Consider the following 16,954-nt stretch of genomic DNA (forward strand, 5'->3'; position numbering starts at 1 on the left):
GGAGTGAGCCCTGAGTGCAGAGCCAGGAGACAGCCCTGAGCACTGCCAGGTGTGACCCCAAAACGAACCAAAACCAAACCAAAACAAAACAAAGAATTTGACCAGTCAGAGAATTGCTCCAAATCTGTTTTGAAGAAAGGGATAAAAAGGGGTTTTAGTCACAACTTCTATACGGAGGCTTCTAGGACTGCAAACTTTTCAAAAATCTCGGAATAAGGGGCTGGAGAGACAGTCCAGAGGTCTGGGCACTTGCCGTCTATGCAGCTGACCTGGATTCGGTCCCTAAAATCCCAGAGCACCGCCAGGAGCCAGGAGCAACCCTGAGCACTGCTGCAGGTGGCCCCCAGACAAACAAGCATAAACAATAAAAATCTAGGATTAAGTCATAAGACTAATTCAAATAATTCTTTTTTGGTCTGTTTTGTTTGGGGGCCACACCCGGTGATGCTCAGGGGTTACTCCCAGTGGGGTCGGGGGTCCATGTGGGATGCTGGAATCGGACCCGGGCTGGCTGCACACCAGGCAGCGCCCTCCTTGCTGTACCGGGGCTCCGCCCCCCCCCCCCCCCCCGTATCCTTTCACCGTGACCCGTTTTCCCCGGACCCTCCGGCACAGCGTGAGCCCAGCTGTCCTGTTTCTGGATGCAGCGAGGCACCTGCTGCCTGAAAACACTTAGAAAAATCTGCCAACAATGAAATTTTGGGTGAAGCCAAAGAGCTTGTGTGATACAATGATGAAGCCGCTCTATGGCAGTCTGAGGGGGGCCCTGGCCAACACCAGGCAGTCTGAGGGCGGCACTGGCAAATGGCTTTGTTTGGGAACTCCTTGTCCAGACCTGGTTTACCGGGAGCCTGATCTCACCTCGGTGGGAAGTCACCTTTTTCTGCTAACACTGCCGTGGGAAGGAACCCAAATATTTGGATTGGCTTACCAGCTCAATACTGTAGAGCTGGCCGATAAGGAGCAAGGAAAAGGTGCTTCAAGGTACGGCAGAGGAGAAAAATGATTAAACTAATATATACTATGTGAGTTCTTAGTTCAACTACTCAGAGTCTGAAAGATTTAAAAAAAAAAATCAAGAATACCTAAATAATACAAAAACAGAGCCTGGCAAGCTACCGAGAGTATCCCGCCCGCACGGCAGAGCCTGGCAAGCTCCCCGTGGCGTATTCGATATGCCAAAAACAGTAACAACAAGTCTCACGATGGAGATGTGACTGGTGCCCGCTTGTGCAAATCGATGAACAAGGGGAGGACAGTGCTACAGTGCTATCCTCTAGAGCTCTAAACACACAAGACAGTTATTTGTAACATTCAATGTGTTTAAAAATAGTTTCCAAATGACTAATAACTTTCTTGCTTGAGATATTATAAACAGCTCAATTAGAAACAAACGCGGAAAATGTGAATGCACTTACAATGATGGAAATTTTCTCTTTGGGTTTCGCGAGTTGCTTGGCCAATAAATACTGTTCCGTGCCAGGCTTTGCAAATCCGGGAAATCTGAGCATGGAGAGAAGAGCCGTGAGTCCCGTGACCCTCACAGGAATTCCACAAGGCCCCCCACGCTTCTTCCTCAATGCGACCCTTTAAGCCTGGCCCGGCCCTGCAGACGAGCCGGAGGTAGGAAAGCGGTAAAGAACACCAGGTCATCAGATGGTCCTGCGGCCAACCAAGCCATTTCATTAGGCTTTATCTGCTCGGGAGAGTCCGACTCCAGAAGGTGTGATATTTAAGGACACTCGGTTTGCCTGCCCAGACCCGCAATACTGTCACCCCACAAAGATCAGTGACAAAATGAGCCCGGGGCACCGGAGGAAAGTGACGCCCCCACTATCCCAAGGACACTGCCCTGGAGAGAAGCACTTTTTCACTCAGCACGCCCCCAGAAACCTATGGGACCAGAGCCCCCCAGCAAGGGGGCCCACCAGCCCACCGAGAGAAACCAGCTCAACACCCAGACGAGGGGAAATGCAACCCAGGAGCTGTTCCTCGTGGCGGCAAAACCAGGCTGGGCTGCAGCGGTCCTGTCTTTTGAATAAATAAGCGAGGCAAAAACATCACCCGCAGAGCCAAGTGCCCACACAGGAAGAGAGTGTATTCTACGATAAACCGTGCACCCCACTTCCGACCTCACTCGGGCATCCAGCCAGGGGGATGATGCTCTGCGGCCGTCCCCTCTGCATTCTGCACTGACCCTCATCCAGTGCTCCTCCCGGGCCCCTGACCACAGCCCCGCTGGCAGCGAGCAAAGGGGGACCGGCTGATGGCCTGGCCTGAATTCCAGCTCCAACGTCTTGGGTCCCACCGTGGGAAGAATGGGACCAACGAGACAGATCTTCCACAGAGACACAGGAGTTAAACAAAGAGACTGTGTGAAGCGCCTAGTACAGACTGGCAAACTAAAACTCCATCTGATATGTATATTATTATATATATGTATTATGTATATATATGTTATGTATTATGTATAAAGGTAAAAAAAAAGGTAAAGGCCCTCCCATTGATCATCGATTTGCTCAAGCGGGCCCAGTAACGTCTCCATTGGAGACTTTGTTGTTACTGTGTCTGGCATATCGAATACTCTCGGTAGCTTGCCGGGCTCTCCGAGAGGGGCGGAGGAATCGAACTCGGGTCGGCCATGTTGGCCGCTTGTAAGGCGAACGCCCTACCGCTGTGCTATCGCTCCAGCCTCCCATAATACATGTATTATGTATGTACATACATATTATGTATAATATGTGTATCATGTATAATATACGTATATATTACATTATAATATCTCTCGGGGACTGGAACCATAGCACAGCGGATAGGGCGTTTGCCTTGCATGCAGCCAACATGGCCGACCCGAGTTCGATTCCTCCGCCCCTCTCGGAGAGCCCGGCCAGGTACCGAGAGTATCTCGCCCGCACGGCAGAGCCTGGCAAGCCACCATGAGGTATTCGATATGCCAAACACAGTAACAAATCTCACAATGTTACTGGGCCCGCTTGAGCAAATCGATGAACAATGGGAGGACAGTGACAGTGAATATCTCTCGGACAGTATTCTTGATAGTCCCGAAGTGTTTCTTCAACATTCCAAGCACTTCTGCTAGACCAGTCCCGGAGTTGACCTGCCTCGTTCACTCACGTCACAGCAGGCGCCAAGAGCTGTGCGGACAGACTAAATACTTAACGAAGGAGCTAGTCTGGACGACGTTGGTGAAATAACCTACCTCCCCTTCTGGTGGAGGATGCTGATGGAAAAACTGGGGGCGCTTCAACTTTGAGCAGACTGCGAGCTTCTGAGCAGGGCTCACGTTTTGCTCTTGTGTTGGTATTTTTATGGGATCACAGCAAACTTCCAGAATGCATTCATTTAAGACAGAGCCCATGTAAACTATTCTTTAAATCTTATCAGGATGGGGTGATACAACGTATGAAATTTCCCCTTTTTATTTTTCTTTTTAGTTTTTCAGGCCACAGCTGGCGATGCTCTGAGGTTCCTCCTGGCTCTGCTCTCAGGAATCGCTCCTGGTGGTGCTCGGGGGACCACATGGTTTGCTGGGGATGGAACCTGGGCTGGTGCGTGCAAAGCAAGTGCCCTCCCCGCTGTGCTATCCGTCCGGCCCCTGCATCCTTTTCCCTAATGTGAGGCTTATGTCCCACGAGTAGAATACGGCTGTCACGTGAAGCTAATTAATGCTCAGAAGTACAATCATCTGTCCCAAGTCTGAACACCCTCGCCATCAGAATGTGCTGAGAACCCAGGAGCTCCGAGGGTTCCTGCCCTCAGATAGAAGCACATAGGCCGCGAGCAACCCAGGTCTGTCCCCTCTGTCCCACCTGGCCGGACACGTTAGTGCAGAAGAATCTTCACTGTAGACAGGGTCTGAGCGGTCATTCCCCCCTCATCCCACCCCCAGGATCAGCCAGCAGGCTCACGGGCCAGCCAGGGAAGTGCCACCTTCCCCTCTCAAAGGGGGCCGAGGGTCTGTTCTCTGGAAGGGGCGCACATGCCCAGAGCCGAGTCTCCGGCCGGATCTTGAGAATGGGCAGAGGTGGCACTGACCACTTCCACTGTGTGTGGACGGGAGGGCAGAAAGGGCGCAGTTGAAGACACATCACTTAGGGGCTGCGGAGACAGGGGTCCTCCAAGCGGCCCCAGGCATCATCTAGGGACCCCTGAGTAGCACGGGGGGTGGGGGAGGGGATCACCTGGTGTTAATTAAATAGACTAAGGAGAACTGAGGCTCGAAACGGAGTCCAGGTTGGCCCAGCCCAGGCCTTCCAGACCCACCCAACACTGCACTTCACAGAGCACACTTTTTATGTCTTAAATCATACATTGAAAACATAGGGAAAAGGGGACCACAGGGAAGGTACTTCAGGGAGGGTGTTTGTGGGCACGTGGCCAGCCCAGGCTCCACCCAGCATCCCATCCACTCCTGAGCCTGCCAGGAGTGACCCCTGGGCTCAAAAGCCAAAACATAGAGGAAAAACCATCAGCAATTTTAGAAATTAAAATCCTTTTTCATCTTCCTGGGCCTCCCAAACAGTGTCTGGCTGCAGGGGTCACTCCCATGAACTATGGGCAGAGCAGGCTGCAGGCTACGGGGCTGGTGGAGTCTGGGGTCCGGCGGTGCGCAGGGGGGCTGCGGGGCCACAGCTGGGGCCGTGCAGTGCAGGGGTCAAGCCCGGTTGGGAGCCAAGCCCCCCGCACGGTCTCCTCTGCTCTGGATGTTGTTTGATTGTGCGTGGGCGGTGGTGGTTTCTGCTGGCCCTGTGATGCTCAGCAGAGCGCAGGGACTGAGCCCGACTTTCCCCTGCTGCCGGGACTGCTGTGAGAAGCCTGAACTGCCTCATGGCAACCGCGGGACTCTGTCTCTGTCACTGTACTGGGGTCGCTACAGCCTTCCCCAGAACTCTCCGCGGCAAACAGTGCTCTGGGCTGTGTCTGCAGTGGTGCAGCTCTGCCAAGGTCTGTGGTGTCTGAGGGGGCCTCAACCGGACGAGCCCACCTCTGGCCACCCCACGGGAGCCTGCGGCCACTCACTCTCTGCTTCCCTGCTCCCAAGCTCAGAGGCCACCAGGGACTCACACCCGCCACCATGACAGTGCCTGGACACTGACCCCTTGAATGGACTCGCTGCGGGGACATCTCGGGGCATTCCTGGGACCCTGGCACTAAATCATCCTCCTCCCGGGGGCAGGCCCAGGACCAAACGCCCACTTCCCCGTGAAAACGGCTCTCGACAGAACAAGCTTCCCGCTCCCGGAGTCAAATGAAAGTGACCGAATCACCAGGCGCGAGGCCTCGGGCACCCACAGGTCCCCGCCGCCAGCCCCCCCACCCCCACCCCCACCCCCACCTACTTGTTCAGGGGCAGCTTCATGGAGGCACCACCGGGCCGGCTGTTTCCCCGCTGGGCGCCCCCTGCATCCGCAGACTCCGTGTCCTTGAAGTAGGGGGAGGACGACTTGGGGTCATCCCAGTCTTCGTCCCAGTCATCGTCGTCCCCGGTTGCTGGACGCGGGCAGAGGAGAGTACGAGCCGATAAGCAAACTGGAGTGACCGGCCTGTCCCTGTGACTCCCTGCTGCCTATCTCGTCCCGACAGCTATGGGAGAGTGCGGGCTGGGGGCCGGGGGGAGCAGTTTGAGGAGGGGCGGACTGGACGCTTAAGTCCAGGGTGGGGGGGGGGCACTTGGTGCAGGAACAAGGGACTTAAGGGCAGCGGGTAGGGACACGGACTGGGATGGGGCATGGGGAAGGGAAGAGGGAAAACGGAGACAGGAAGTGGTTACCCAGGGGCCACGGACACAGCTCGGGGTCAGGCAGGGGCCTCTAGTCTGATCCCCATCACTAGGGCTTCCCTCACCAAACCAGAACTACCGGGCATAGCTCTGGGTGCCCCCAGCCTCGGGTGCTGCTGGGGGGATCTGTGGGGGGCAGGGGGCGCTGTCCCCACCCCACCCACCAGGGAAGGGAGGAGAGCAGCTCTCAGGGGAAGGGGCGGCTCACAGCCCCGCTCTGACCAGGCTCACTGGGCTTGGGTCTGCAGATGCCCCGGGGGCGGGTCCTTTCCTGTCGGGCAGGAGCAGCCCTGGGCCTGTGCCCTAAGCAGGTGGAGGAGAAGCTGGTGACCAAGGCCACAAGGAAGGCGGCAGAGGAAAGGGCAGTACCAGAGGCCCCCAGCCCTTCCTGCAGCTCCTGCCGTGGGGACCAGCTCAGACGGGGAACAGCACTGGGAAACCCTGAGCTTGTCTTTATTGCTTTTTTTTTTTTTTTTACTTTTGTTGGGTCACACCTGGCAGTGCACAGGGGTTCTTCTTGGCTCACGTACTCAGGACTCACTCCTGGCAGTGCTCGAGGGACTATATGGGATGCTGGGAATCGAACCCGGGTCGGCCGCGTGCAAGGCACACGCCCCTCACCGCTGTGCTATGGCTCCAGCCCCAACCCCGGGCTCTTCACGTCCTTTCACCCGCCACACACACACACTTGGCGCTTCTGAGATGTGTTGAGAACGAGGGTCTGTTCTGCCACTTTCCCGCCAGCGAGCAGAATGTTCAGATAGAGGCTGGGGTGGTGGGGTGGGGGGCGGGGGGCTGGGGTGGTGGGGTGGGGGGCGGGGGGGACGGGAGTTAGGGGGCAGCGGAAGGGGAGACCCTGAGCTCCCAGCAGGACAGGGAAGCACACAGGGTAGGGACCGAGTCGGGGGAAGAGGCTCGAGAGGGTGGAAGGAGCCATACAGGGGTGGGGCAGCAAGCCCAGTCCCGCCGCCCTTCCAGGGCACAGAGGGCCACTGAGAGGCAGCTGCCCGCCCAGCCTCCTCGGCCCTAGGGAGACTTGGCCCCGCAGTGCCGCCCCTGGGACCCTGGGCAGCAGTGCCCACGGCTGCCTCCGACACTTGGGGATTCTGCTTCTGGCTGGACGGCGTCACTCCTCCAGGAGTAATCACGCTGACCCTGGGCCTGGTCCCGAGTGGACCCCAGGCCGGCTCCCTACCCCCCCACTCACCTGGTCCTTGGTAGGCCTGGGGGTGCCCGAAGGCGGTGTCCCAGTTATTGGCAGTGCTCCTCTGGCCCTCGGGCTTGGCCCCCCAGCTGTCCGTGCTGTCCCAGTTCCCCGCCTTGGTGTTCCAGGCCGACCAGACGTCGTTGCCGCCGCCGACCTGCTGTTCGGGGGAAGGAGGAGAGAGAAATTCTGTGGCTTCCAGAAACCAACCCTGGGCAGCCAGCTCACAGGGGACGCGACAACTGAAAACAACAGAGGGGGCTCAGTAAAACTCATCAAAATGGTACACAGTTAAATTCTGGTAAGTGAAATGTGGAAACGTGAGGGGGGAATGTCTAAAGCGGCCGTGACCTCATTCGCCACTTTGCCGTGTGCGTTTGCTCAGGAAGCTTCAAGCCCGGCACCGAGAAATCCCGGCCCAGAACTGGCTTACCCGCACGCCTCCCACCTTCCCCTGGAACCACTCTTCATTGCTGGGGCGGTTCCATACTGGACACCCACGAACACCAGCTCCCGCCACACGCACACTTGACGCCTCTGAGATGTGTTGATGGCGAGGGCCTGTTCTTCCGCTTTACCTGCCTTCTAGCAATCAGCCGTATTTCTGAGTAGGCTTTTATCTGAGAAGGGGATAAACCCCCACTTTGAAACGCCGAGGGTAACAGAGGAGACGGTTTCAAACGAAGCCCTCCACCGTCAGAGGGCCCCTCCTGCCGAGACCCTGACCCGCGGGTCCTGTGTCCATCAGACGTCCCGTGTGCTGCCGATGCAGGCGTGTGGACCCTCTCCTGCTGTGCCCCGGGGTGCTTCCTGCCTGGCATGCACTGCCCAGGGGGCAGCAGTCAACGGGCACTGCTGCTGGTTTACGAACCCCCCTGCAGAGCCTCCTGCGTGCATCTTGCCAGCGTCCTGTCTCTGGTTCTCAGTGTCCTGCTCCTGACGGTCACGCAGCCAATGTGCCACATCCCCCTGTCCACAGGCACCGGTAGATCTACGTGACCCTCTCGGAAGGAAGCCACCGGGCTCAGAGACCGCCCATGAGAGTGGTGGGCCTTGGCGACTGGCCTTCCAGACGGCCCGCACCCTGTCCCCGAGAGCCCGTGGCCCTGCCAGCGGGCCACCCCCAGCTCCCCGGGGCCCCGCTGTCTAACTATTAATATCGCCGGCGAAATTTAGGACACAATTTCCAGGAGGGCTGCGGGACACGGGTCCTGCCAGCTCCATGCTCTGTCCCCCTCGCCAGTGTGGCTTTATGTTTTCCCTCCTTCCCTAATTTTTTTTAACCCCTGAGCTCCCTGGAAATGTCTCGGACGTGCAGTGACACGGGAAGGCGGCTCAGCGCTCCCCACTGGCCACCCACGGCCTCCAACAGTCCGGCTCCTCCTCCGCATCGCAGCGGCCCGGAGGCGGCTGTGGTGGCCTCCCCTGCACCCCGGGGACCCCGAGGGCTGGCCCGGCTGCTGCGGGAGCTCCAAGGAGTTGTGCCGGGGAGCACTGTGAGGCCTGTGCGAGACACCCTGCGTCTGTTTGCCTTTAACCCAGGAACCTCCACGGCGTCACATTCCCCCACTCGGAGGAACCTGGACGCCAGGCACGGGAATGGCAAGTTTTTTCAAAAACGCATCAGTTTTCATTCGGAATTATCTTAACTTCACCGACAAATTCAGGGAAAACAAGCAGTACTTTTGGAAAATAAACAATTCCCGGACACAAGCTGCTGGTCTCGGATAGGCACGGGCACCCACCCCTCGGCTGTGTGTGGAACCCGGGCGGGCCGGCTCCCGGGAGGGACGAGCTCCACCCAAAGGCACACGCGCCGCCCCCGAGTCCCTCTGCTCAAGGTGACGTGAAGAAAAGCGGTTCCGGGAAAAAGACCTGCAGGCTGGTGACCCAAACCTCCTCCCGTGCTGGCCTGAGCGCTGGGGGCAGGGGCTGACCCTCCCCCACCCTTCCCCTGACCACCAGCATTGACCAAAGGCCCCGACCCCGCCTGTCCCTCATGGGAGGAAGCTCTAACAGGGACAGCGGGCAGAGGGTCACCCATGACACTGAGCTGTCCAAGGCTCGTGCCTCTGCAGGACCCTGGACAAGGCGGCAGCTAGGCCGCGGGCAGGGCGGAAACCTCTTCCCCCCCCCACCCCGGGCTCTCTCTGGGAGCAGCTTCCCCCAGCAGCCTCCACCCGGGTCCCCCAGAACCTAGACTCTGCCCTTCGCTTCTGAAATAAAAAATTCCCCAGGGGCAAAGTGAGTGCAGACAGTGGTGCACACGACACGTGCAGGGCTGAAGCCGGGGTGTTGACCCTGCTTGGGGTTGTGGGGTTCGGTGTGTGTGTGTATGTGTGTGTGTGTGTTGGCAACAGGAAGAAGTTTCTGGATGACCAAACCCCCCATGCCGGGGCATCTGAGCTGCTTCAGGAGCTGCTCACCTAGGCCACAGGGGCATGAGCAAGAGAAGTCCCGCGATCCTGGGCGAGGCCAGGCAGAACCCCCAGAGAAGGGGCCCCAGGCCCCAGCCGGGTGCTGACTGGCTCCCTCCCTCCATCCCTCCCTCTGGGTAACCCCGGCTGGAGTCCGAGCCTGGCAAGCTGCCACTCGGTCTCAGCTGCCCAGAAAGACGCTGTGTGACTGCGTTGCGGAGGGGACCTGAGCTCGTCTCCACGCGCCAACTCCCTGCAAATCTGATGATGGTTCGCGTCTCTGTCCTGGGGGTTCCCCCCTGGAACATTCCCTCTCGTGTTTCAACTCGTCTCCCGCTGACAAACTCTCTGGAACCCACTGGAAGCCTCTCCGGCGCCTGTCCTGGGATCGGCACTCAGGCTCTTCCCAGGGCCTCTGGCTGACCTCCGGGGTCCCCTGGCAGGCACACCTGCCCGTCGCCTTCTCGGGGCGCCCTCCCTGGCTCCCTGCTTTCCCTCTGCGCTGACACACAGGTCCGCCCCGTCCCGCATGCGGGCGGGCGCCACCACCCTCTGAGGCGTCCCATCCCCCTCCCGACGCCCACCCCCCCGAGTCGAGGCTGGAGCCACCTGCCTCACGTCCCACCCCGAGGGCCCCAGCCCCGTCTCAGCGCAGGGAGCTGGTGCGCGTGGGAAGAGGAGGAGCCGCTCTCGGGGCATGAACCGGGTTCATTCCGCTGGCACTCAGGCTGGAGCTTTACCTTATGTATGGAAGGAGGAGGAGAAGGAGAAGATGAAGAAGGTGGTGACTGGCTGAGACTTTCAGCGCAGCCGACCTGAGCCAGAACATCCACCTTGAAGTGAAAAAGTCGCTCAGTGAATGGCGAGAAGGCGGCGGGGACGGGCGCAGCATGCAGAGGCCAAGCCCAGCGGGAGGCGGGCGGCGGGTTACGGGCAGGGCAGGCACCCGGCACACGCAGGCTCGTTAGGGGCACACGCAAGGAGCCGAGCGGAGAGCATGCAGGCGTGGAAGAAAACCCGGTCAAGCTTCAGCGGCGTGAGGACGGGGGCCTGCGGAGGGGCAGGCGGGCGGGCGGGCCTCCTTCAGAGACCAGACGGCCCTGCCTCCGCCGGCATCAGGGCCCACACAGGCACGGCAGCCCAGGGGGCATCTCTGGGGCCCCAGTTCTCCGCCACCCGGCCGGACACCAGCTGCTGCCGACTCTGGGACAGGAGAACACGCTCCTCGCCCGGGGGGGGGGTCTCTGAATGGGGGTCTGGCAGGCCGGGGGTGGGGGGCATCAGCGGAGTTGCAGATCTGCTGACCGGCAGGAACAGGCCAATGTGGGGGGTGCACTGGTCATGGTCCCTCACTAACGAAGGACGTGAGCCCTATCGCTGGTGACCGCTGGGCCCCAAGGGGGAGCGGTGTCCTTGGGGACAAGTGGCTGCATGCCCTGAGGCAGCAGAGCTGGAGTCAGGGGCTGAGGTGGCCGAGGGCCAGTGTATGGACGCCTGATGAGGACCGCCCAGCGCTGCGGGGGGCTGCTGGCCACACTGCACTCCGGGACCACTTTCACCAGCCTAGTGACATGCTCAGTGGCTCAGAGAGGCCCATGGGTACACACGAGCATCTCAGCTGGCAGTCCTGAGGTCCCTCATCAGGCGCCCAGGACAGAAACAAACCAGCAGTTGTGAGAGGAACAGTCCAGCACACAAAGAGAAGTTGGCGGGGGCAGGTGGGGGCTGAGGCCAGGCTGGTTCTGTCCCTGCGCCTGGACCCCGAATGTCACCGGGCTCAGCCCTGGTGGGCCCTGAGCACCGCCAAGGATGGCTATGGAGGGGCCTGACGACCACTAGGGAAGCCCGGGATGGCCCACACTGCCCCCTCAAACCCTCACACTGGCCTAGAACCACCAGGAGGGGCCTCAGGGTCTTGGATGCTGCTCAAGAAAAACTCGACCCAACCCAGTCTACCTCCCCCTGGTGCCCCCGAGAAACCTGAAGCAGATAGACAGAAAGTGCCCCCATCTGCGGGCGGGCAGTGCCCACTTGGGGACAGAAGCACCATGAGTGGGATGCGTTCACAGGAATGAATTTAAAATCACTTGGAAAAACAAAACAAAACAAAAACCAAACAAAATTGAAAAAAAAAAGCAGCAGCAAGACCGCCCCGAGCCCACTCAGTGGACGGAAAGATCCACCCGATGCGGTAAGATTCCGAGGGAACAGCGTGAACGGGAAACACACTCACCGCTGCGGATGGCGGCCAAGACCTCCGCGCTCAGAGTGAAACCTGCTTCCGGTGGGACAGTGAGACGCTGCCACCGGATCAGCCCGAGGGACTGGATTTCAGGGAGCAGCGGAAAAGTGTGAGCTGGTTCCGACCAGTTAGGTACGTTGAAAACTACTGAGAAGTGGGACCACAGCAATGGCAGAGCACAGAGAGTGCTTGCCTTGCTCAGGGCTGGCCCGGGTTCTAGCCTCAGCACTCCATAGGGTCCCCTGAGCCCAGCAGGAGTGACCCCTGAGTAAAGAGCCAGGAGTCAGCCTTGAGCACAGAGCTGGCCAGGAGTGAGCCCCGAGCACCACTGCAGACTGAAGCGGATCATCCGCTTTGCTGTGGTCCCCAAACAGAACCAGAACAAACGATCACTACTGAGGAGTCACTCGCACGCCCCTAACAGAGGCCTGTCCCTGTGACAGGTGACTTGCACACACAGGGCCACGGGCGTGCATGGGAGGGACCCGCAGGCCTCGCTCACGGGGGCAGTGCGTGGTGTGTGTGACGCCTTGAGTCTGTGCATTTCCTTACTCCCAAGGGTCCAAGGGATACTCTCCTGCAGGAATGTGTGTGTGTGTGTGTGTGTGTGTGTGTGTGTGTGTGTGTGTGTATGTGTGTATGTTCTTCGTTTGCCATGGGGGTGGGGTGGTAGGGGTCCTTCCTGGTGACACCTGGTGGCACAGCGCTGGGGGGCTGCCGGGCCCAGCACAGAGGCCCCCAGGCCCACACCCAGCCCAGGGCAGGGTCATACGAAGGCACCCAGACACGACGGCGTGGCTGCCAGCTGCAGCTTCACAGGCTGACATTCATTCGCTCTGCTGCGCCCACAAGGAGGGCGGCCTCCAGCAATGGGCGCCCGCCCCGAAATCCATATCAGGGGCAGCCCCCAGGACCCAGGACCACCGCATCTGGACATGTGCCTCACTGGCCCCACCCGGCCCTTGTCCAGTGTTGCCCCTAGACGGCGCTAGGGTCCCCATAGGGTGCTGGGATGGGGGTGGGGGGGGCACAGCAGGGGCACCAGATGTGGTGGGGCGGTGGCCTGTCCCTGCGCAGCAGGCAGATTCCAAGTGGGCACCGAGGGACACGTGATCTCAAAGGGGAGGAGCGCCAAGTGAGAAGGGCTGGTCTCTGCCCGGACGGCAGCAACTCAGACGACAGGAACTCTGGGGAGACAAAGTCAGAGCAGCGCCCGTCTCTGGGAGGCTGAGGGGGAGGATTTATACATTTCCCACCTTTAAAATATTTTTTTTTTTTGCGGGGTGTGACAACCAGCAGGGCTCAGGGCTCAATCCTGGCTCTGTGCTCAGGAATGACTCCTGGCTCTCGGCTCATGGATGGTTTCCGGCTCTGTGCTCAGAGTTCACTCCTAGCTCTGTGCTCAGGAATTACTCCTGGCTTTGTGCTCAGGGTTCACTCCTGGCTCTCGGCTCAGGGACACTCCTGGCTCTGTGCTCAGAGCTCACTCCTGCAGGCTTCGGGGACCCTATGGGGTGCCAGGGATCTAACCCAGGCTGGTTGTGTGCAGAACAAGCGCCGTACCCACTGTACTCTCTCCAGTCCTTATCTTTAAAAGATTTTTTGCTCAGAAGATACCACTTAAGTCTAAAAGGAGCCTCCACTGACTCCAGAAAATCCCTACGGAAGATATAAAACTCGCAGAGTCTGCTAAAATAGGGCAGTTCTCAAAACAGACTAAATCCACTCGAAGCTGGTCCCGGGGCCAGAGAGAGGCCAGCACACTGACGCACAGGCTCTCAGCCAGACGACATGTGACTGTACCACGGGCCCGGCCAGCCGAGATTCCCTGGCTGGGTCCCCCGGTCTCCGGAGCATTGCTGGAGAGACCCCAAAACAAAAAAGCACTAAGACTTCTCACTGGCTATTCCCCCCTCCCACCCCCCCACCCCCCCCGCAATTCAAGTGACTTAACCAGTCCTTTAATTCATAGTCAGAACTGCCAGATGCCAACCCGGGGTCTCACTTAAGACCAGGCCGGTTCTGAGAGCACCAGGCGCCTTGACAAACGGGAGCACTTGCTCTCGCTGAGAGAGCTCTCCAGCTCTGGGAGCACCGCCTGACACAGGACGGCTCCGTCACAGCCATCAGCATGCTGCGAGGGACGGGTCGGGAAGGGGTCCCCAAAGAAGGGACGCAGCACCTGCAGAGCGCAGTCGGAGAAGAAAGACCCACGTCCCCCCAGAGCCGTCGACACGGGGCCAGGCCCGGGCCAGAGCTGGAGTCCCCTCAGCCCGGGCGGTCTGTCACCTCTGCTGTCACCCAGGCTGGCCCCTGCTTCTGAAGTGGCACTCAAAGCTCAGTGGGGCCACTGAGTTTGACTTGGTGAAAAAGAAAGCTGTCTGAGTCTGTCTGGGCTGACACTGCCCCAAGGCACACCCAGACACACGTCGCATCTTGTGTTCATTCCCCCCTTTGGTCACTGAATTACTCCTGACAGAGTTTCAGGCAGACAATGATCCAACACCCGTCCCTTCACTGACGTCCACCTCCTTCCACTCCTGTGCCCAGTTGCCCTCCCGCCCTCCCCAGCCTGCCTCTATGACCGGCACTTTTAAAAATAAGTTTCCGGCACTGTGGTCACAGTTCTGTGACTGATAGGGTCCGTGCCTGACACTTGACCACAGTCCAGCACGCCCTCCTGAGTAGTCACTTCCCTCCGCCATGGTTCCGCGTACCTTCCTGGCCTACTGGCGTAATAGGGCTCTTTCAGCCGAGGACCCCGAGGGAGAGGCACCGGGATGGCCAGTGGCCACCTCTGCATACACGGCTTCTCATGTCGTCTCTGACTGTATCTCGGGTGTCACAGTCAGAGAATGCAGGAAACCGGCCAGTAGATTCAGTGGGGACCCTCCGACCTCTGCCCTCTGGATTGTCTCTGAGCCAGACTCTCTGTAATACAAACTGTCCACAACGTGCAGAGACAGTGCAGGGCATCTGCCTCGATGCAGCTGGTTCCCCATTTGGGGCCCCCCAAGCACCGCCAAGAGTGGCCCCTGAGCACACAGCCAGGAGTAAGCCCTGGGCACCTCAGAGTGCGCTGCCAGCCCCCACGCCGCCTGCCACAAGGGAGAAAGCCCCAGAGCTACCTGGGTGCATAAGGCCTGTTAGCGTATGGTGACAGCGACCTGGGGACTGCAGGAAGGCTGAGGAATAAGCACTCTGAGCTCAGTTGGACGACAGCAAACTCTGCGCTCGCCGGGCTTCCTGAATTTGACACGGTTCACAAGCCACGTGCCCAGCCCGTTCCTCTCCGCAGAGGCAGGCGGCCTAAGAGAGCCCGGAGAGCCGTGCTCCAAGCATCCACTCTGGAGCACTACTCGAACCGGGCCAGTAACGGACCTGCTCAGCTTTCAAGAGCACCCAAAGGACACTTGAGTGTGCCCTGCACGCATCACTTCTTACGCGGAGCTCTCTAGGGGCGACACACAAACACTGCCCCACAACAAGCAGCGGCTCCTACAGGGCCCATGTCTGCCAGAGAAAGTGCCCAGCCTCCCGAGGGAGGGTGTCAGAGCGCGGTTGGGCCAGGAAGGTGCTGACTGGCCAGTGGCCAGTTTTCAGCCATAGGACCCTGCTTTTCTTTTTTTATTTATTTTTTTGCTTTTTTGGTCACACCTGGCTATGCTCAGGGGTTACTCGTAGCTCTGCACTCAGGAATTAATCTTGGTGGTGTGCTCGGGGGACCATATGGGATGCCTGGGATCGAACCCAGGTCAGCCGCGTGCAAGGCAAACGCCCTCCCCGCTGTGCTATCGGTCCAGCCCCAGACCCTACTTTTCTCTCTGATGGCCTACCTTAACTGAAAAGACATTTCTAGGGTTTTAGCAAAGCGGGTAGGGCGCCTGCCTTGCATGCAGCCTACCTGGCAGACCCGAGTTTGATTCCTCTGTCCCTCTCGGAACGCCCGGCAAGCTACTGAGAGTATCTTGCCCACACCACAAAGCCTGGCAAGCTCCTTGTGAAGTATTCGATATGCCAAACACAGTAACAACGAATCTCACAATGGAGACGTTACTGGGCCCGCTCGAGCAAATCGATGAACAACGGAGGACAGTGCTACATTCACTCACTTAAAACCAACTCCCAGGAAGCCTCCCGCCATCCCTCTCAAAACCGGCCTTGGAAGTCTCTGCCCGCCTTCCCAGGTGAGCTCAGTGTTAATACCCCACAAACACCACACAAGCATCTACCAGCCCGCGCTGGTGCACACGGGGACGTCAGCAGCCGGAGTGCATCGCAAACCTGCCCCGCTGAGCTCCGCTCCCGGGGACGTGGGCCGCCTTACCTGGTTATTACTGTTGGCAGCGGCCGAGCTGGTCTGAGCTGTGCTGGCTGAGAGGGAATCAAGGAAGGCTTGGTCAGCCACTGAGTTTCCACAAGAAAACTGATCCTTCCCATCACTGGGCAAAATCTAAATATCAGAGAGAACCACAATTATTTTCAGAGATTAGGGTGACCCCAGAGTCCCAGTCACCAAGGACAAGCAAGAACCAGCATCAACTGTGGAGAAGGCGTTTGCACACCTCCCCAGGAAAGGCAGCCTAGGCATGTCTGCAGTAAAAAAACAAAACAAAACAAAATAAAACAAACAAACAAACAAAAAACCAAAAAAACCACGCCTTTCTAGAAGCAGACAGAAATCTTAAAAAGAAAAATAAAAATCCCAAAAAACTGCAAGTAAATGTCGCTATCGACTTAGTCCCTCTGAGTTTTCTCCTTCTTTTCGGCCTTCAGAATCGCCGACTGCAGGAGCCCAGAGCTCACACACCAACCCTCGGCCACGCGGACCCGGTGTCTTTCCAGCACCCATGGCAAAGGCCATCCGGAGCAGAGGCCAGTGCTGGAACTCGGGAGCCGAACGCGTGCGCCCAGCTGGTCCTGCCACCACCCACGGACTCCGCGTCTCGCCCTGGGTCCCCCTCCCAGCCTCCTCACAGGCCCCCGCCAGCACCAGGCAGCCCACAGCCACCAGCAGGGGGCGCGAGGAGCTGGCCTGGCGGAGGCAGTCAGCCGGGTGGGTGTGCCCGGCAGGGTGGCTGCCCGGCCAGCTGTCACATGGCGTGCTGGCACCTGGCACCGATCACATCATTCAAGACCCTCCTGTCTGAAGGGGCGGGACGCGGAGCCCGAGCGAGGGCTCCGATGGGCCCAGAGAGAAGACAGTGACGTGGACTCTGAGGGTCAGTTCTCGGGCCAGCAGTGGGCCCGGGGCCAGGGAGCCCGTCTCTGCCCTGGGGAGGTGCCTGGGA

At 59.0% G+C, this 16,954-nt stretch overlaps 1 protein-coding gene across 2 annotated transcripts in view; it reads right to left on the reverse strand.

The window, feature by feature from the left end:
* Positions 1–16,954, reverse strand: part of SNX9 (sorting nexin 9) — a 75,322-nt gene that overhangs the window by 23,251 nt on the left and 35,117 nt on the right. Inside the window, exons 4-7 of one of the 2 annotated variants that reach the window (XM_056125920.1) lie at positions 15,991–16,116; positions 7,008–7,161; positions 5,361–5,511; positions 1,419–1,503 (exon numbers count right to left, since the gene is read on the reverse strand). In XM_056125920.1, the coding sequence (XP_055981895.1) occupies positions 1,419–1,503; positions 5,361–5,511; positions 7,008–7,161; positions 15,991–16,116 (516 nt within the window). Of the gene's footprint in view, positions 1–1,418; positions 1,504–5,360; positions 5,512–7,007; positions 7,165–15,990; positions 16,117–16,954 lie in introns of both variants that reach the window. The other variant, XM_056125919.1, reaches the window with a different exon arrangement.

This window comes from Sorex fumeus, unplaced genomic scaffold (assembly GCF_029834395.1).
Source record: "Sorex fumeus unplaced genomic scaffold, SorFum_2.1 ptg000061l, whole genome shotgun sequence".
Classification (NCBI taxonomy): domain Eukaryota; kingdom Metazoa; phylum Chordata; class Mammalia; order Eulipotyphla; family Soricidae; genus Sorex; species Sorex fumeus.